Source organism: Oryx dammah, unplaced genomic scaffold (assembly GCF_014754425.2).
Source record: "Oryx dammah isolate SB20612 unplaced genomic scaffold, SCBI_Odam_1.1 HiC_scaffold_25, whole genome shotgun sequence".
Taxonomy (NCBI): Eukaryota; Metazoa; Chordata; class Mammalia; order Artiodactyla; family Bovidae; genus Oryx; species Oryx dammah.
In genome coordinates this window covers 93,417,726-93,438,827 of record NW_024070209.1, presented here as the reverse complement: position 1 = coordinate 93,438,827, position 21,102 = coordinate 93,417,726, and the positions used below count along the sequence as shown (strand labels likewise).

The 21,102-nt window shown below is 45.6% G+C and overlaps 1 protein-coding gene across 5 annotated transcripts in view; it reads left to right on the top strand.

Moving 5' to 3' along the window:
- Positions 1 to 21,102, top strand: part of DENND1A (DENN domain containing 1A) — a 539,914-nt gene that overhangs the window by 476,149 nt on the left and 42,663 nt on the right. For 4 of the 5 annotated variants that reach the window (XM_040225092.1, XM_040225090.1, XM_040225093.1 and 1 more), the window contains exons 17-19: positions 800 to 871; positions 2,077 to 2,133; positions 10,418 to 10,549. In XM_040225092.1, coding sequence (XP_040081026.1) covers positions 800 to 871; positions 2,077 to 2,133; positions 10,418 to 10,549 — 261 coding nt within the window. Of the gene's footprint in view, positions 1 to 799; positions 872 to 2,076; positions 2,134 to 10,417; positions 10,550 to 12,388; positions 12,799 to 21,102 lie in introns of those variants that run through there. The other variant, XM_040225094.1, reaches the window with a different exon arrangement.

Below are 21,102 nucleotides of genomic sequence, written 5' to 3'. Positions count from 1 at the left end.
CCTGTCCCTAGAATGTCCTTATCCACGCTGTCCCCAATGCAAGCTCCTACTCGTCCTTCACGGGTCAGATATTTCATCCTCTGATGCCTTCCCCATCCTGCTACACAATGAGCTGCTGCCACCTGCCTTGTACACATGACCAGTGTGGTTCTTGCCACCTTGGGTGGCACTTGTTTACCCCCCGGCCTGGGGATCTTTAAAGGCAGAGACCTGCCCTCTAGTGGCTTGGTACCCTCAAAACCTAAACCAGGGCATCCCCACAGTGAGTCCTTACAAACAACACAGAAAACCAGGGGGAAGAAAGGAGGGTGCCTGACTTAAGGTAGTCACAGTAGCCAGATAACCTTGCCTAATCGGCCCCCAGTTTTCTGCCCCAGCTCAGTGTTAGCATCCATTGTTATTAAACTTATCTTAACTAGAATTCCTTGAGAAGAAATTCTTGTAGATTTCTTGTAGAATTCCTTGTAGATCACTCCAAAGAAAGCTTTGCTTCAGAGAGCCTGTGATGAGCTTTCCTCCCAGCCAGCAGACAGCTGCCAAGCAAAATACTGAGCCTGGGGTCCCACCTCAGCTATTTTATCACCATCCACCATTCCCCCTCTGCCCCCATACCCACCCATAGGGATTCTGCTGTGGTCGGAATTTAATTGCCCAGGACCAGTCACCATCTAAGCCTGTTCCTCTAATTAAGTTACACACTTTTGAAATGTTGCTTAACTTGATTAAAGAGAAGCGGTCTTTGTTGCTGTTGGCCTACTATATCTTCAGTCCAAATTGCTAACTGACATTTTTATTATAGAAAGGAAGTGGAGCAATTCTGAATACTGTAAAAACGAAAGCAAACCCGGCCATGAAGACTGTCTATAAGTTCGTAAGTACTGGTCTTGGTCTCAGGATCCAAACAGATCTGTTCCTGAGCATGACAACAAAACTCTTAGACTGAACCCTGTGTTGCAGAGCTGATTTGGGGGCTGCTGTGTTATTTCCTAAAGCTCTCAAAGCTCTCAGAATTGTTTAGCGTTGATGTTTTATGACCAGGTCAGTGACATTTTTTCATTTAATATGTTTCTGCACACAGTTGCTGCAATAGAGAAATGAGAGGCTACTTGTTTTAGCTTTTCAGATGTAGATGGGGTGGCTAAAATTCCAGCGCTCCCTCCTGAAGACCCAGAGGCTGTGGTCTGTCAGGTGTTCTGGTAGACCTTTCCTGTGTGTATCCTCGCTATTATGTCAGAATAAAGCAGCTGCTCTGCAGGTTACTGAAGAATGCTTGTGGTGGGACACATGCCCATTTTTGGTCCCAAATTCTTCATCATCTCTCTCATCACCGCCCTATAGGAAATGCATTGTTTGTGAAACTTGTGCCCAACAGCAGAGTGAAAATAAGAGAACACGCCAGTTCCCGGTGCTCCATCTTTTACGAGTCTCAAGTATTTTTTCTCATGGTTTCTCCTGCTTCCTAATTTGACTCCAAGCCACTTAACTGGGGTGGTTTTGTTTTATTTCCATTTTTAACTTTATTAGTCCTTTCTGTGCTTAAATAGTAATTATTTTAATAGGGTGGGTGGCTGCCAAGAGAATCGCACAGGTCATAGAATGACAGAAAGTCAAAGCCAGGGTGTCTGCTGAAATGAAATTTAAGAAATGGCATCAGAGAAACCCAGCGATGTGTCTGTCTGGCCTGGGTAGAAAATTGGTCCTGAAGCCCCGCCCTGGTTAAGTGTAGTGGGTATTCTGAACCTTGCAGCTAGAGAAGCTGCTGGTCTCCTCTTACTGGTAGCTGTCCCCAGGCTGCGGAGATAAATAATTAGAGAGAGCAGAAGAGCTTCAGAGGTGGGGAAAAATCAGTGCCATCAAAATGCAGAAAATAAAATCTGTGTAGCCTCTTTAAGAGCTTTTTTTTTAACCTTTCAACATTGTATTTGTTTTCATAGCCATTATATTTTCAACTTGATGATCCCATTTTCCTTCCTTTTTCTAGTAATCAGAGAAGGTGATTCACGATGGACTGAAATCAAGCACAGTCCCTGCTGGAAACAGAAGGGGAATCTTAACTTAAATTAATTTTTCATGCAGGCAAAAGATCATGCAAAAATGGGAATAAAAGAGGTGAAAAACCGCTTGAAGCAAAAGGTACTTGAAGTTCTTATTCAAAATGTATAAGCACCGTGTATGAAATGCGTGGCCACAAAAAAGTACGATGTGATCAATAGAGGCTGTTTGATACAGTGTTGTTAGCACACTTCAAAATGCATTACCAGCTGTCCGGGAGTTTTCACACTGTTATAAATATTCACAGACAAAAAACTGTCTTCAAATAACATTAAGACTGGCTTAAACCCACAAAGGCAAGCAAGTTCAGAGTTACTACTGTTAGTCTGTCCCCTGCTCACCCCACAGGGCCGGCACTTCACCAGGGTCCATACAGATTGGCTCAGCCTCCCCACCCCAGCACTACCAGCTCCTACAGCTGACCTCTGCCCTAGGGCTGGTTGTAACCAAAGTCAAGAAGCACCTCCAGGGAAATGACTGCCGTGGTTCCAACCTGCACGTGGGTTTGAGGAGGACACTGCAGGCTCTGCTCCCAGTTGATGTGTGAGACCCAAGGGGCAGGGAGAGACTTCTGACTGTCTTCATGGACCATCAGTAAAGTCAGATAAAATCATACAGACTGCATCCTGGTTAAGAGCGCCTCTACCTGATTCTCTAGGCTTGTGCAGGGAAGTTGCTATAACAGAGAGGGCATCTTTATATTATTATGACTATCAGCATCAGTATTAGCATTGCTACCCTTCATTAAGCACTTGATAAGGATGGTCCAGGCCAGGAGCTTTCACATTTAATCCATAGAGCCACTCTGGGGGGTATTATTCTCATATCCTGTGTAAGGAGACCCTCAGTTCAAAGGTGAAGTAATTTGTTCAAGGTCACACTGGTGGAGCCTGACAGAGCCAGGATTCAATTCCAGATTCATCTGCTTCAGTGTCTGTGCTCTTATCACTATAGTATTTCATACTGCCTTCTTGAAACAAGTGTTTTGTTTTCCAAAAGATGTTTGGGATCACTTACTTCATTATCTCCACACCCCCAAAATGTGCCAGGTAATAAGGATCTTTGTCTATCTCGGCAGTTTTTTAAAAAATTGAAAGCAGTTTTAATTTTAGAAGTCAGAAAGGACCTCTCATTAACTTGAAATGGTCAAAGGAATTGATTCCTCTAATTGCAAAATAATTTGCTCTGACTAAGCATTCACATTCTTAGTTTCAGCTGGGAGTGGATTTTTAGTAGCTGAGATTCAAGTCCTGGAAATAAAAAATCCTGCTAATGTAAATTCAGATAGACCTTAACTGTGGTCTGTTGCACCCCGCCAGAGACTAGCAGGTGGAAACCTTTACTTGGATGTTATTTAAGTCCCTAAATACACCTTTTTATCTCCTATCCCAGTCACGCATAACTGAATTGGATTGCAGATGTAGAATGGAGGGGCAGGGAGGGCGGAGCTGTCACCAGGCTCTCCTTCGTTGATAACCACATCGGGCTGGTATTAGAAGGTTACTTGGAGTAAGCAGAGAAAGGTCCCCTCCTCAGGCAGAGGACACATGTTGACTCCTTGGTCAGATCTATTCTCTGCAGGCCATCACCTCCTTCCTTGTACACGTAAGCATCAGGCCTTAAGAAAATCCCCTTTTTATGATGGGTAAAATTTCTGCAAATAACCGGTTAAACTGAGGGCTTTTGATGTTGTTCAAAGGTTCACTTAGACAATCTAGATCACTCTTCTCCCCGCCATCTCCCTTTCCTCTCCTTGATGGCATCTGAGGCAGAGTCTTCCCTCCCCTGTTCCTCTTCCCCCTGCCAGTCTTTTCAAGAATAGCTTCAGGAGATAATGTTCTGTAGAGAGTGTCAGTACATTTCAGGTGACACAAACGGTGAAGGCATTTCATAGAAATGTGGCTTGTCACCATCGGACTGTTGACAGATCTATTAGTGCACCCTTTGCAATTTTCACTTTTCCCCCTTCGATCTTACAGATTTCTGCAGACTTGATATTTTGCAGTTGTTCTTGGAAGAGCCATTTTGTAATTGAGACTCTAGCATTGTTCGGGACAGACAGGACCAGGTCTTCCACAAGGCTCCAGCTCCCCTTCCTGAGCTAATTTAGGATCTGGCTTTGTCTGACCTCTCTCACCGCAGTAGAAAATATTTCCTTGGCTTTTTTACCCCTCCACCTTCCCTTTACATGGCAACATATCTGTGTGGCTCCCCGGATGCATCCCATGTAGACATCTCAAGTTTGGTTTCTGCTACAAAATCGAGACTGTTCCCAACAAAGATCTAATTTTCAAATGTACTGGGTTGCCACCTGGCCTCCTCTAACTCTGCATAGCAATGGTGACCCCGCAGATATAATCAAGAACCCAACCTTGCCCTCTTCGCTCTTGCCTTGGGTTTGAATTGCAAATAGAAAATGTGGGGCCGACCTGTGGAGAGGTCAACATGGTGCGTGGAGGTCCATCTCTAATATGACTGAGCAGGGCCCTTCTCCATCCCTCGTTCATTTGTGCTGCAGACTTTCAAAGCCTCTGAAAGAGGAGCTTTCAAAGTATCCCTGTGACCATTGGCAAATAATTGTTAATAGAGACTGTAGTGTAGCTTTTATTCCATACCTGCTCGCTTTAGCCCAACAACAAAAAAAAGGATGGATAACACATTTCTCTGGATAAATGGAGCAAGGTGGTCAAATTCTTCTATAGCTTGGCCTTCTTTGAAGTTTAACTTGCTCAAAATTAGGAAGAAGAAATGGCAAGGAATGCTACCCAGCCATCATTTTCTAAAGGGAAAATCAGTGCTTTCATCCAGAGCCCCTCCCCACCAGACCTGGCCCGTTGGGAGGATGCTGCATGGCTGGGCTGTGGCTCTCAACAAACCTCCTTCTATTGCAGTGTTGTACACCGCTGCACCAAATGCCCTCTTTTAAAAACAGTAGCTATTCACACACTCCTTCTTTCCTATGAGGAACATTAAAATATTTATGTAAGGATGTCCTTTATTTTTTTCTTTTTTTTAACCTATTGGAGAACCCCTGAAAAATAATATTTTTTTCTTCAGTATAAAATTAAAATGAGTCAATGGGCCCATTTCACAGCCTTTTTTTTCTTTGTTTTGGCCATACCATACAGCTTGAGGGATCTTAGTTCCCCGACCAGGGATTGAACCCAGCCCAGGCCGCAGCTGTGAAAGGGCCAGGTCCAAACCAGTGGACTTCCAGGGAATTGCCTCACAGCCCTTTTTAAATATTTGATCTTTTAAAGATAAATCGAGCTTGTTGATTCAGAGTTTGTGTGATTGAAGGGAGCAGATTCACAGTTGAGTCAGTGAAGATTTGAGTTTGCAGTGAAACTTTTCCTAGTGTATTGAAGGGAGTGAGGCAGCACCTTTGGGGCTGGGAGACCCAGGTAGACTCTTGTAGGACAGATGTTTTCACACCGTATCACAGAGTCAGCTCCCTGTCTCTGCTGCAACCTCAAATCACAGAAATTCCAACTCTGGATACTGTTTTGCTATCAATATTCATACTGTAGTTTGCATTTGCTGTAGCGTGAAGTAGACTGGAAAAGGACACTGCACAAACCCAAACATGGAGACTGGGAAGCTAAGTCAGAGACACGAGGCCCCAGCCTCACACCCACGAGAGCCCTCAAACCCCTCGCTCTGCAGTGTGGTCTTGGGGATAAGACAGATAAGCCAGATTCAGTCCTGTCAGTTTTTCTCGTTTATAAAGTAGGAGAAATAGAGATTTTTACTGGACTGTTGTAAGGACTAGAAGAAATAATGGGTTTAAACAGCAACACATAGTAGCCATTTTGCAAATGGCAGATTCTATCCTGTCTGTCTTCTTCTATCCTGCATCTGGAGCGGCTGGCCTGCCCATGCACCCGTGTGTGTGTACCGGGAGAGCATGGCTGGGCTAGGAACCTCTCCCTTTTGGTCCTCCACACAGCCACCAGAGTAGTCTTCCAGGCACCCTGCTCCCTACCTCCCATGGGCCAGGAATGTTCTCCTGGAATCTCTGCCTCATGAAGTCATATAGCCTCAGCTCCCTCACCCCAGCTCCCACCCAAGGCCACGCCAAGTCCCCTCCTTCCTCTGGGTTCCTGTCTCGGGACTCCTCCTAGGGACTCGGTCCCTGCCTTCTCCACAGGCAAGCGTAGATTAGATCCCAGGCATGATCTCTGATTCCAGCCTGGGGAAGGTGATAGAAGTTGTATTCTTTTCTGACTCCTTTGTTGACCAAGGGATGGGAACTAACAATCTCCCAGCTCTGAACAGAGCCATGGGAGAAATCTACCAACCTTCAGCGGCCTCTTACCCGCAGCTCCATCTAGTGTCTTCCTCCTGTGTGACTCTTCAGGAAGGAATAGATTTTCCCTGCCTGTTACCTTCTTGATTTTTTTTTTTAAGGACATTTTGAGCATTTACCAAAAAAAAAAAAAAAAAAAAAAATTGTGGAGAAAATTCAACAAATCAACAAGGAAAAAAGGAAATTTTATAACCTGTATTTTCACTCACTGTATCCTGACCATTTCTCAAAACACTAAATATTTCCTGCACATGTTGTTTTAAATGGCCACATACAGTGATAGACATACATACATTCATTAATCCCATTGCTAGATACTTTAGTTAGTTCCAGTGTTTTCTAAGCAAACATCCTCATAGGTAAACCTTGCAGGAATTCTTAATTATTTCATCTGGATAAATTTCTGAAAGTAGATTTAGTGGGCCAGAGGCTCTTTCCTCTTATAGGGTCTTGATAGGAATTGCAGCTTTTGTTCCCACCAGAAAATTATGAGAGTTTTACCATTCTCTTTGCTGATGGCATCTCAGTTAATCTTAAAGGACAATTTCTTTCATCACAGGTACCAAGTGTTGTATTTTTGGATCCATGCAGTATGTAAGATCTCTGCTGGTACCTGCAGGAGAGGGTGTGAACTGGCCCTGTTTCTTTCCTGACTGGGACTTCTCCCTTTCTGCTCTCTAGGATCCTGGGAGGAAGCAGTTTTCCTACCCCAGGTGAAAGAAATAGTGAAGAAGTTAACAGATTAGTGGGGCGGGTCCCAGAACTTTGTAAGAAATCTTGGGCACCTTTGGGTATTTTAACTAAAGAAAATTAACATATGTATTGATGCACAAGCACATGTGTATGCTGGACACATTTGGCTTACACGTGTTCTATTCCACTTTACAACGATTTGTTGTGATAGGGGTTTCTGAGGACAAGGTCACGTCTGATGAGTTTTTGAGCACCTCCTTCTCTTGTGCTGTTGTCATGGTTCAATATGGTATAAATCACAGTGCCCTGGGCTCCTCTGCTTTCTAGCTGTGTGGTCTTGGGTAACTTGCCCTCTCTGAGCCCTGTTTCCTCACCTATAAAAGAGCGATAATCCCATTTACTTTGTGGTTCTTGTGGAAGCTAAGTGTGATAGTGAAGGTCAAGGGTCTGGAGAAGTGACTGCAAGTAGTAGACACTCAGTACAGGGACAGGGAAGCGCTTCCTTTTAGATGGTGCTTTTTCCATTTTGCAGGGAATAAGTCTCATGTTCAATTTGCACAGGACTTAGACATTTTTCAAAGCTTCCTCACATCTCATCTCATTTAATCCATTCTCTTAGCAGCTTTGAAGTTTGCCAAGCAGATGGTGGTCTCCCTGTTGTAAAAATAAAGAAATAGGTACAGAGAGGTTGAGTGAATTGGGAAGATCAGATAGCTAGTTAATGGTAAAAACAAAACCTAGGACATTTTTACTTGAAATTTTAACTTAAAAATTTAAGCTAAGACACTTTGCCCAAAACTACCACAGACATTTTAAAAAATAGTTATCATCTTATAGTTTCCATTACTCTCAATATTTTCTTACTAGCTTACCTACTGCTTCATGTCTTTATTTTTTTCCCCAACCAGTCACATACAGTGCAATACTTTTCCTAACTAAAAGTGAATTGTTTTGTTTGGCTTTATTTAACCTCTTACGTATGTCCTCTCAGTAACCCCAATGGATCCATAATGCCCCTTGTGCCCTTTGTTACTTTCTGGCACAGAAGGAGTCCCTCCCTCTCTTTGTTCCACTTGACCTGAGCACCTTTGGGCAGCCCCTTTCCAAGAGAGCTGTTTCTAATTGGCTGGCGGCAGCTTCTCTCATCACTGAGCCTCAGCCTGGCTGAGGCCCGGGCCACTTGGTGCAAGCCCTACCTAGCAAAACCAAGAGGTCACCATCTCCATGTGTTGTTACCAAGCAGCACAGAGACTCAGCTGGGTGTATGGAGTTGAGTATATCGAAAGGGGGGGTGGGGGAGCAATCCCTATTGTTTATTTATTTTTATTAAAGTATGGTTGATTTGGGGCTTCCCTTGTAACTTAGTCAGTAAAGAATCTGCCTGCAATGCAGGAGACCTGGGTTTGATTCCTGGGTTGGGAAGATTCCCTGGAGAAGGAAATGGCAACCCACTCCAGTATTCTTGCCTGGAGAGTCCCATGGACAGAGGAGCCTGGCAGGCTACAGTCCATGTGGTCGCAAGAATCGGACCCAACTTAGTGACTAAACCACCATAGTTGATTTACTCCCTGTAGTTTATTGAGTGCCTTGTTATTAGGTTACTCAGGTATTATTATTGAGTACCATACAGAGGACACTCCTGAGGAAAAATGTTCTAGACATTTATGTTGCTTAATCATCTTTATTCCTCATAGGTACCATAGCTCCATTTTATAGGTGAGGAGACTGAGGCTCAAAGATGTTCCTTGTTTCTTCTTTAAGGCATTATTATTTAGTAAGGGATCACTTTCCTCCACGTGCCACCATTCTCTCTATTTAACTCAGTAAGAACAGTCAATGGTCAGGCCTTTTATGTGCAGAATTTAATGAGTACTAAGGGTATGTGTCTTGTCGACCAAAATGTGTATTTGTTTTTGCCATGAAAATAGTTCAGTTCAGTCGCTCAGTCGTCTCTTTGCAACTCCATGGACTGCAGCATGCCAGGCTTCCCTGTCCATTACGAACTCCCAGAGCTTGCTCAAATTCATGTGTATTGAGTCAGTGATGCCATCCAACCATCTCGTCCTCTGTCTGTATTTATTATTTTATTCTAGCTGTAAGTTATTTTTACTCAGTAAAAAAAAAAAAAAAAAGATTTAAATGTTTTTTACTTGTACATTTATTCTCTGCCTTTATTCAACTTTCTTGACTTGAATAAATCCATATGGCCCACACTGCACAAGTCGGCACCATCCACATCCCAAAGAACCCACGGGGAGATAGTCAGCTGCCAGCGTTAGGGAAAGGAGCATCACTGCTTTTTGCACATTGTGCTTTTTCTTTACCTTAAAATTCGACTTTATTTATCACAAGCACAAATTAAATGTGAATTTCTAAATTAAGAAAAAGATGACACTGGCTCCCTAAATTTTCTCCAGGTCATAGAATCCTAACTCAGATTTAAGTGTCTTTCTTCATTCTCTGCTGAAAAGACTGGGGCTAAGGAGGGAGCAGAAACACACGGTTTTCACAAACAGCAACGAACAAATGCGAACAAATCAGTGAACAAATGCGTAGAAAATGTCCACACTCACAAATCATCAAAGCCATGCAAATTAAAACAACAACAAGGTCTAGCTTTTCACCTCTTAAATTAACAATACATTTTTAAAACGGTATGGCTAACACGCATGGTGAAACTGATAATACATCCATTGCCCGTAGTTGGTGTAAATTGGAAGCAGTTTGGTAGAATGAATAAAAAGCCTTAATAATGTTTATATCTTTTGATCGAGCAATTGCATTCCTATGGATTTCTGTTAAAGAATTAATCTAAAAGAAAGAAAGATGGCAGTGTTTATCCCTGTGATGTTTAAAAAAAAGTTTAAAAAAAAAATTAGGAGCAATCTAAATGCCCAGTAGTCGTAAAAATGGTTTATTAAATTATTGAGTATCTGCTTAATGAAATATTATGCATCCATTAAAATGATCATTCTAATGACTGTATTGTACCATGGAAATGTTTATAGTAGAAGAAACAGAATGTAAAATTATGCACAAGTTGTGATTGCAAGTAATTTTTAAATGCCTGCATGCGGACAGAGTGAATACATAAAAATTAAAATAACTGCGTGAGGTAGCAGGAGGAAAGGTCTTCTCCACTATTGTGAATTATTATGTTGTCTTTATAATGTAATGTGCATGATTTTGGTTTCCCTAAGTGAAAGGGCCAAGTTAGCCTTCCATTTCCTCCATCTCTAGCAGGAGGGTCCGAGAGGGGGTTCTCTGGCAGGCCTCTTAGCAGTGGGGTGGGCAAGAGCCCCTGTGCTCATGGCAGGGGCCATAACCCAGACACCAACCCCCCAACGGGACTTCTCCCTGCAGGACATCACTGAGAATGGCTGTGCCCCCACCACAGAAGAGCAGCTGCCAAAGACTGCGCCGTCCCCACTGGTAGAAGCCAAGGACCCCAAGTTCCGAGAAGACCGGCGGCCAATCACAGTCCACTTTGGACAGGTATGTACCTGGCCCCTTGACTGGCCTGGGCTTTCTGTTATGTTTTAGCGGATGATATAGCACATGTAAACAGTTTTTCATTTCAGCTCTCTCTGACAAAACAAAAAACTCCATGGAGTTCTGCACATTATCAAAGGCTCACTTGGTAGAAGCATGTTTCCAAAAAGGTGCATTTTCAGAAATTTTGAGAAGACAGTGTGGCTCTGGTCATAAACCAGCTCAACTGTTAAGTGAAGTCATTAAATGCAGCTGCTGCCTCCCCATTCCAAGGCACTCGGTTTAAGGTGCCTCTGTTAGCTAAGCATCTCATTAGAACGCTTCAGCATCCCAGGCCCTTCTTTGCACCTTCAAATAAAAGACAACAAGTGAAGTCTTAAAAAATCAATTAGGAGTTCTTTATTAATATACTTCCTGAAAATCAATATTGGGGGTCGTGCTTCTCAGAGTAAACACCTGCACTATAATTCTTGTGATCTGATTCTGTAACCAACTTTTTTCAACCTGAGCATTTAAAACATTGTTCAGTTGTTTGATTTTTTTTTTTTCCTCTTAAGTAGAACATAGAAACTGAAAATTTTCTTATCCATGTCCTTATCAGTGGATATATTTTTGGTTAAAAAACAATGTATAGCCTCCTCTTCTTCTCTTGAATTGACTCTCTTGATGAGCCAAAGTCATAATTTCTTGATTTGTGAGAAATGGCTTTGTTAGCAAGCTATGACTATAATAAGAATTTGCACGGTTATTCGTTCTTAAGTCACTTGATTCTTAACCATTAATTAGATGAAGCATGATTAAAATAATCTTCATGATTTTATCTTTAATATGATGCTATGTTATCACCTAAAAGATCTAGAAGCATGCATTCAAATGTTCCTGCTTTTAACAGACATTTATCAAGTGCCTGCTATGTACCAGACTTTGAGCTATTTAGAAATGAAGGGAACTAATGAAACTGTTGCGGTGGGTTATTATGGTAAGGGATGAGTTTGTTGAAACATAAGAATCTTCTTCTGTAATCAATATTTTTAGATAATACATTTATACATCTTAAACTTGGAGATATCCATCCCCCTTTTCTGATTTTACACTTTAAAGGGATGTTATAAAAATTGAAATGTAGTATAGGAAAGAGGCATCCACAGGGCAGTGCTCACTTGATTAATGATTATCTTCAAATTTCATCGGTGTTTGCACCCCAAGGAGCTGCCCCTTCCTGGGGTTCAAGCCCTGTTGGAGGAATCTGCACCCTAGTTCCCTGACTGTGTTTGCTGAAAGCGCAGCCCCTGGTCGGTCGGTTGTCGCCAGCATGGCATTCCAGAGCCAGCTTCCTGCTTTCCTTTGTCCTCATTCCTGCACACACTAACCTTCCCATGAAAAGAACCCCTCTCTGGAGTTTGGAGCCCATTACAGAGAAAGAGGGGGCGGGGGAGAGGGATTTCATGGTGTTAAACATTCCATTTTTGAAACACAAAAAAGGAGGCCCTATTTGAAATGGAGAAAGACCTTCTTTCCATTTCAGCGAGAAGTAGAGATGCTTTAATGTCACTCCCAGCTAAATGCAGAATAAGAGTGTGTGCACGCACGGGTGGGGGATAAACAATTAAAAAAGCCACCCCAAACTCTGTTGAAATAAGAGCTGTCTGTGCCTTCACAGGTCTGTAAACTGGAGAGGATGAAAGTGGCTTTTTTTCCCCGTTTGTCACTTCCCTCACGTGGCTGCCAGCATTATGCAAGTGTACAGGAAGGCAGGGTTTTTTTTTTTTTTAATGCATGCATGCGGATTAAGGTCAAGCCCCAAGTATCAGCCATGCAGCGGGCTCTCCCTTCCAGCTGCAGCCACAGAGCCTACCCACAGCCGCGAGATGCCTTAATTGAGACGTGCTGTCAAAGTGACAAACACATTTGCATACAGTCTACACTCTATTTATTTTCTCTGGAAAGGTCTACAGTCTGCTGTTGGTTGAACATTCTTAATCAGTTTGCTGTAAGTGAACTGCCAGGCAGCTCACTTGTGCCGCAGCTTCTTCATTAGGTGACAGATTAGCGGCAGGGGGGATGGGCCAGGGAAACCCAAGACCCCTTTCTTTTAACTCTTTCCAGCTTTGCCCTGGTGCTAGCTTGGCCTTCAGTCCTCCCCTGGGTGCCTGCTTTGATGAACCATTGACCAGAATAGGCAGTGTTTCTAGAGCACCTTCTACCGGCAGGCATGTGTTTCAGGGGCCATGCATTCTCAAAGAAGCCTTTTGAGTTCCATTTCAGAGTTTTTTGCCACACTCTCCTCTGTATTCTATCTGTACTATTTTTTTTTTCACTTCATATTTTTCTTTAAACAGACTCCAACCTGACGTTTATACTAATTTGACATTTTACTCTCTTCTTAAGCAGTGATGTTGATAAACCCATAGATTATCAATACTGGCCCAATATTTTCATAAGGTCTGTCTAAAAAAATAAGGTCCATCCATGTATTACCTAAACTACTCATATAGCCCTAATAGTACATATTCTCCTTTTGGAAAACTTGTGTCATTTCTGCCATACCCCTCTGAGGAAGAGATCCTTAGCTGTATTTCGAGCCAGAGTCAGAGCTCAGGGACCTTCCCAGGACCATACTGCAAGCACAGGACGGTTCACCTCCAGAGCCCACTTCAGTTCCCTCACCAAGCAGAGACATCAGCTCCTGTTTGAAATGTCCAGTAAAGCTACTGTGTTCAGGAAAAATAATTTAAGCTAGCCAAACAGTGCATGCTAACCTCAGAAAGACCCTTGCCTTGAGTCTGTGTTCCTGTAGATTTCATTCTTTAAGAACAATTAGCTTTCCACTGGAGGCAGAGACTAGTGAGGTCTTGATTACATTCATCCTTCCACCTTGCAAAGTTAGTGCCCGTGAAGCCCGCCAGGGGACTCCATGGAGACCTGTGGCCGGTTGCAACAGGGTGCGGGGCGGGGGTGTGGGGGGTGGGGTTGGCCTTTGCAGAGCCCTCAGGGGAGAAAAGGTGCTTTCTTGCCTCCGCTTCACTGGAGTGTCCTCTTTCAAGGCTATGACCATTTCTTCCTTTGATTCTGCATCTGTTCATCCATGTGTAAAATAAACAAATAGATAAGTCCTTGTGGGACATAATAAGGGTGACAGACCAGCAAATGGACAGCCCGACCCAGAGTGATGAGAACAGTGAGAGAGGTGAGCTCAAGGCTCTCTGAGGGCCCCCACAGGGACATCCTCTTCACCTGCAGGCCCATTGTCGATAGGCCTAAGCTGGGCCCTGTAACTAAAAGACAACAAACTGAACTGTCTAGCCTTTCATTTCTTTTCTAAAGCAGACATAATGTAACACCACTCACAGTTTCATGAGCCATGTCGATGGTTCCAAACAAGGACAAGTAAATGGATTTTTAGTTAGCCTCTGCATCCTTATCTAATTTCTTTAAAGAGTTCAAAAGTCTCTGACTTGAGACTATCTTTTCCTACCTTGGAAAATGTTTAGGTCTAAGGAGGCTGTAAATAACTTTTTTTTCTCTCAAGTTCAGAATCAAATGAGAAAGAAGGCCCAGGAGACAGTCAAATGAGATAAGGATGCCAGTTTTTTGTTTTTTTTACCAAGAGGCTAAAAGGAGAATATGGCTTTAGACCTGAAGCCAAATGGGCTTGCTCAAACCTCATCTCTGAATTGAAAAGACTGAGCTATGCCCCACAGGAAATGTGAGCAATTTCATGCGGTGCCCAGGGTGCCTGTGCACTGGCAGCTGTGTGTGTGGTGGGGCAGGGGCTGGGGGCGTGGCACCAGGAGCACAGGGCATGCTCAGTTCCATCTCCCAGACTCAATGGAGACGTTCTCCTCTCCTGGCAGCTGAGAGCCAGAGAGAACCTGAGGAGTCCCCGTGCTTTCCTCTTCTGGATGGAGAAGTGGGCCTGCTCTCGTCTCTGTGGCTGGGGAAGGAGTGGGGAAGGCCCGCCCTCCCCAGCAGGGTCTGGGCATCCCTCAGCCAGACATCTTGCCTGAACTCTTCCCCCTCTGAGGAATCAGCAGAGGGAGCACCCCCTGGAAACCGCTGTGTTCCCTGTGTTTAATTAGGTGGACAAGCTACTTGGTACTTTCACTTCTGTACTCATCTAATTTTTTTTTTTTAACTTGGAAGACATTTACATTTATTTTTACCTTCCCATGTCACCAGTCATGGGTGTGAGTGGCTTGTATCTCTGTCGGGAAACTATGGCACTCTCAAGTGGCTATTGTATCCAATGGAGAACTCAACCTTTGGTCGCATCATTCAGGGCTCCTGGATTTGGCCCCATCAGCCCCTCTTTGAAAAGACCTATGTACCAATTTAGTTGAATCTTTTGTTTTCTTTGGCTGCACTAGGTCTTAGTTGTGGCACACGGAATCTTCCTTCAGTCTGTGGGAGCTAGTTCCCTGACAAGGCATCAAACCTCGGTCCCCTGCATTGGGAACACAAAGTCTGGACCACCAGGGAAGTCCCTTAATTGAATCTTTGACATCACGTGGTAAGGAAGATGGTCTCATAAATATCGTACAGATGGGGAAACAGGCCCAGAAGATGTTTGCTTGAATTAGGAGCTAATTCTTATTCCGCCACCAGCAGCAGCCCTCTTCTCTCAACTGAGTACAGCTCTCCCTCCCTGGCTTTGGGGACTAGACTGACAGTGGCACCCAGGGACACTGGATTCTAATCCTGGACACGTGCTGCTGTGTGCCATGGGCCTCAGCCAGAGACTGGGCCTTCTCAGGAGGTGGGAGGACAGGGCAGACCCATTCTAGGACCCGCTTCATTGTGTTACCCCTAGTTGATCCTACAAACAAAGTAATTGCCTGCTTTCCAATCTGACAGAATCCAAAAAAAATGTGCACTGAAACGTGTCTATTCTCCCAGTTGAGCAAAGCTTTCTAAACCTCTTTAACATAAAGTTTGAAAAGCCAGTTAAACCAAAGCTCAAACTAAGCACTACCATGGCTTCTGGAGGCCTGGGATGGAGTGGTTTGGATTTACCCTTAGGATCTGCTCCTGGAATGCAGTTGCCTGTTGTCTGTGCATGCGGAGAGTTCTGACTTTACAGGCGTGAGCCAGGCTGTTTAGTGCCAGGCTCACGCTGGGCTGGAGAAGCTGCCCTGCCAGCGAATACCTTCCTGGCACCCTCAGCTCTGAGGAACCCCTCCACCCCATTGGGCTTAGAAGTCACACACAATTCCTTTCAACTCTGCCGTTGCCTCCCACACACCTCCAACCGAGGTTCGCATCCTTCCCGACACCTCACCCACAGGCTGAGGGTGCACTCCCACCTACACGTGCCCCTCCTCCCCCACCTCCCACCGCAGTGAGGTCCATCCAGGAACCCGGATCTGCTCCCCACCACCCTCCCGAGCCTCTCCCTTCTGCCCCCGACCCTGCCCTGTCCCTCGCCTGTCCACACCTCTGTCACAGCAGTGGGTCAGGCTGTGTTACCGCTCACTTGCACTGAGCCACAGCCTCCTAACTGACCTTCAGACTCAGCTGCGCTGCATTCCCATAGAGCCTCACTTGACCCACACACCAGTGGCCGTGCCACCTCCCTGCCCCTTGCCTCCCCTGAAGGTTCCCCATCACCCTTGACATAGACCATGAGGTCCGTGATGATCTGTCTGCCTGTCTGCCCTCAGAGCTGGCCCCTTTTGTAAGTCCTCCCAACTGAGTTGGTTGCTCCTGTCTTTGTGCTACCTCAGAACTTGGAACACGCAGTGCATCTCACATAGCTTTGTAATCATATCTTTAATGCTTGCCTGTCTCCCCCAATGAGAATATGAGCCTAAAACGTCCACCACAGGGCTTGGCACTGACCTGGCCTTCAGTAAACGTCTTAGGGTTTTATTATTTATGTGGATTTTTAAATTGATTAATAATTGATTATCGTTTAAGTACTTTCTGTGTATCCAGGTTATTTGGTTTTATTTCAGTTGCTATCCTTATAATTCCATTCACTTGAAAAAAGGAAAATGAATATTCCATTAGTGGTCAAAAGCAAATTCCAAATCATTTTCCATAAATAAGGGTTTTGTTTCCAAGTAGAAACAGATTTGTATTATAGGAATTTAGATCCTGTCTCATTCCATTTTGTGTTTTTATGAGCTCCTAAGGGCTAGTCCTAAATGCCCCAGGAAAAGAGGGGAGGTAAGGGGGCTCTGGGATACCCCAGACTCCCAAAATGAGTGGACCTGGAGAGGAGGAGAGCTGGGGAGAGAGCAGGCAAGGGAAGGGAAGGTCCAGTGCCCCTTGAATTCTTCCCAGAAAGCAAAGATTTCATCTGTAAAAGAGACTAAGCTGTATAACCAAATGCAAAATATGAACTTGGATTTGTTTTTTTAAGCATCAAAGATATTCTTTGAAAAGTTGGGAGATCTGAAGATGGACTGGGATGTTAGGTGACGTGATAGAGCTATTGTTGATGTCATGGTTTTTAGGGGCTTATCTTTATGCCTCAGGGGTGCACACTTTGGTATTTAAGTGACGTCTGAAACTTGCTTTCAGAATGGTATGGCCAAAAAATTACACATACACACATATGTAACAGCCATTCACAGAGAGAGAGAAAGTAAGTATGGCACCCCCCGCCATGCCCCCAGGAGTTTAGCTGCTGAAAGGCAAAGGCTGATCAGCTGATGAAAGCAGTGTGGTTGAACGTAAAGCATAGATTTTAGCATCAGGCAGCTCTGGGCTTAAATTTTCAGTTCTGGCACTAACAAGCTGGTAACCTGCCCTCAGTAACTTAACCTCAGTGAGATCAGTTTTCTCAGCTTTAAGGTGGGGATAATAATATTCACATCACAGGTCCTTATAGGGATTAAGCGAGGCACTGTCTGCCTGGCTCTGTGCTGCACATGTGCTCCGTAAACATCGGTCTCTTCCTCCAGTGGAGCAGAAGCAGAGCCAGATGTCAGTCACCCACAGACAGGGCCTCCCAGTCAGCCTGTCTTCCCGGCACCCGGCGTCTCTCAGAACGTACACCCCTCAGTGGCAGCCACCCCAGCTCAGGCACACATGTAACTGACCCACGTGCCTACGCTTTTGTGGAAAGTCAGCACTAAACCGAGAAGGGCTGGCATCGTGGGGCAGAGGGAGAGGCGCTGGGGGCACAGCCAGGAGATGGTGCCCAAGTCTGACTCAGACACATGAGCGGCAGGGCCCAGGGCACAGGCTGGGGCACCAGGCATGAGTGAGAAGCGAACATTGTGGTCTGCCAGCCAGAGTGCCTTCTTGGCCTGACTTACCAGCCACGTCTGCACAGACCACGAGGCAGAGCCCTCTGCAGGCTGCCCCTTCAATCCCTGTTGTTTTCAAATCATATTCCCCCCTTTTCCATCACTCCTTTTTCTACTCTTTCAGCCATAACTTTGTGTGAAAAAGCAGGCATATCTGGGGTGTTCTCCGGCTCCATTCCCTCCAGCTCCCGCGTGCCAGCGGCATGGGTGACTGGAAGGCAGCTGTGCCCTCAGTGCCGGCGGGCAGCTGCAGAGCTCTTCTGACTCACTCTGCCATCACCCAGAGTGGTGGTGGTCCCTTGTGGGTTTGTTGGGTCTGTCTGGAGAGGGTGACTGGTGGGACACATGTGGCCTCACTTTCCCAAAAAGTCCAGGTAGCCCAGAGACAGCTTTCTGATGCAAAATTAACAAGGCCAGGCTTTGCTCCTGTAGCAGCCATGTTCGACTTCAAGAGGAAAAACTTGCCAATCAGAAAAGGGAGGTCAAATTCTGGAAATTCATAAGGATTGAGTTGAAAATCCAAGCAATTTCTTATTAAACATATGATGTTGCCTTCTCAGATAGTATTCCTCTTGCTACAAGGAGTTCAAGGGTTCCTGGCATGCCATGGAAGGGCTGAGCAATATCAACAGCCAAATGAAAATCCAGGTTCAAAATTGCAATTTGCTTTCTAAGCTCCACCACCTGACTTCAATTCAGCACAAGTGAAGAGGACTGCAGAGGGCTAGGGGGCAGCATCCACCCCCCTTCTGCTAGGTCTTGGGCACTTTCACAGCAGTTGGAGCTCCTCTTATGAGGAGCTCATAAAAGGAGCTTATGGTTGAAGAGCAGTGAGGGAGTGGAGGGCGGCTGTGACGTTGAATTGCTCACCACGTGCCAGGCACCTCGCTGAGACCTGGAGAAGTGGGTCTGTGTCCCAATTCAGGTGCCAGACTGGACAATTCCCACAGGTTAACCCACTTAGTCCTTTAAGCCATGGCTGGGTCTCAGGTATTGTCTCCTCTGCGAGGCCCAGAGAGGTTAGGGGATTAGCCAAGGTTCAGTCCAAACTCAGAAGCACAGTCAAGATTCAAAGCCATTTGTCTATTAATAGACCTCAGGTTCAAACCCCAGCTCTGTTAAAAACCCAGCAGATTCCTGCTGGGTTTGTCATGATGGGGTCTATGCAACAGCCTAGGCAGGTGACCCAGGATTCCAGGATGTTGAACCACAGGTAATCCTTGTTCCTAGTTTCCTTCCAGACCCCAGGCCTTCTTTAATGTTTCTGGGCCTCAGTTGATACCAACACGAGAAAGCCAGTATCCTGCACCTGGTATACACTGCACACCAAAGCCATCGCTGGACACCAAAGGCACACTGGGTGCTTTCTTGGGATTTGCATGCAAGGTAGAAACTGGACATGTGTAGGGGTTAATACTGGGGGTGGCAGGAGCTAGTCCAGTCCCCAAGATCAGAGAATCTACATCAGTTAGTTTACTTTGGTTTGCAAGGGATATAAACCCCAAAAGAGAAATTGTTTCCTCATACCAGCTTCAAGTATGGCTTGATCCAGATATTAAATCTCATCAATCAGACCTATATTTGGCTGCATTTGGCTTGGCCTCCTCTGCTAGTGCCATTCTCAGGGGACTTTACCTTCCTGGTGGCCAGGTAGCTGCAGCAGCTCCCGGCCATAACCTGCCAGGAGCAAGACAGCGGGAGAGAGTCACTTCCTAGTGACTGCCGCAGGAAGCATGGGGTCACACGCCAGTCTCAGAGCCCATCATTGTGGCCAAGGGTTCCCTGAGTGCCAGGGGTAGGGCTCTTCCTGAAACACACACTAAGAAGTTAAAGAAGGGTGGTTCCTGGAAAGGAAATCAGGGGTCCTGTTATCAAAAGGGCAAACAGATTAAACTGATAAGTGTGCACAGAGGCCAAACAGGAGCCATCGTCCCAGGCCCTTGTACTCGTGTCCGATGACAGAGAAAATTTCATATACAGAGCAGTGGGCAATCTTGAAATCAAGAGCATACATGGTGGAGAGTCAGGGTCAGAAGTCAACCAGGTACCAGATAGAGAGGAGACAAGCGAGTGCATGGCAGGGAGGTAGGAATCAGGGCTCTCAGGTTACAGAGATGGACACAGTTGGCTGTGACAGCTTCCAGGGAATGGGGTATGCCAGGTCAGCAGCAACCAGGGCCCAGGAGCGGAAAAAGAACCAAAGTCACTTGTTCAGCAGATAATCATGGATATGCATTCTGTTCCACACTTATGAAAACGTTGATGATCACACGGCCATATCCTGCCTTCAGGGGCCCACAATGTCACAGTGAGTGGTTCAGTGTCATCCTGTGGACAGAATCCATCTGGTGTGTGATCATGTCATGGGCCGTCTCAAAATTCCTCTTTGTTTGTTTTAAACACCAACCAGTTTGGTTGGGTGGGGGTGATTCCCCACCAACATGCTCAGGAGGCGCCCATCACCTCATCACTGCTGACTTGCTGGAGATTCCTGTAGAGTAGATGCAAAGTTTAATGAACGCCCTTGCTCTCCATCTGCTTCAAGGACTGGGCAGAGAGCTTGTTGGCCTAGTTTATGTGGAGCAGCTTTCTTCAGGCCATGTCTCAGATACTTGGTGAAGGTTCTGAACCTGAGAGACCAAACACAGCTGCCGTTGTAGCCTGTTCTAGGATGGGGTAGCAACTGACTTCGACTAAGCCCTGGAATTCCCTACACCTTGCCCACGCACTCCCAATGGCTTTCTCTGGCCGGTTGCAGTAGAGGATTCTTGCCTTCTAAACCATTCCTTTGGCCCAAGGTAGAGCCTCCAGAAAGATCCAGCTGAAACACACCAAGGAATGGAAATCAGGCCACCCGGTGGGAGACTGGTGGTTGCAGCAGGAGATCTGAACTGGGCTTCCCGCCACTGGAGCTGTCTGTTGTCCTCCTGCCCTTGGACAGAGCTCTTCCCCAGATCTGGCCTGTCCCCTCTGACTCCCCACTCTCCGGGGAGCCCAGCTACCCCTGTGGTTTCCAGCATTTCCTTTGCTCTGGCAGCTCCAGTGTCTGCCTTTCATCCACTCCCATCTCACAGGCTCCATTCACTGCACTGTCTTAGGCTGTCCTTGGCCTTCCCCAGACCTGCCCCGCCTTGGTTCCACTTGGGCATCAGTCCCACTATGCCCATGCATCCCTCATATCCCGGGGGTTGCCCATCACTCTCGTCTGCTGATCTGGGAGGCACAAGGGGCATCAGAAACATCAACAAGTAGTGAGATAGGCGAGCCCTTGAGCCCCCTGGAATGGGGGTCCCTCTCCAG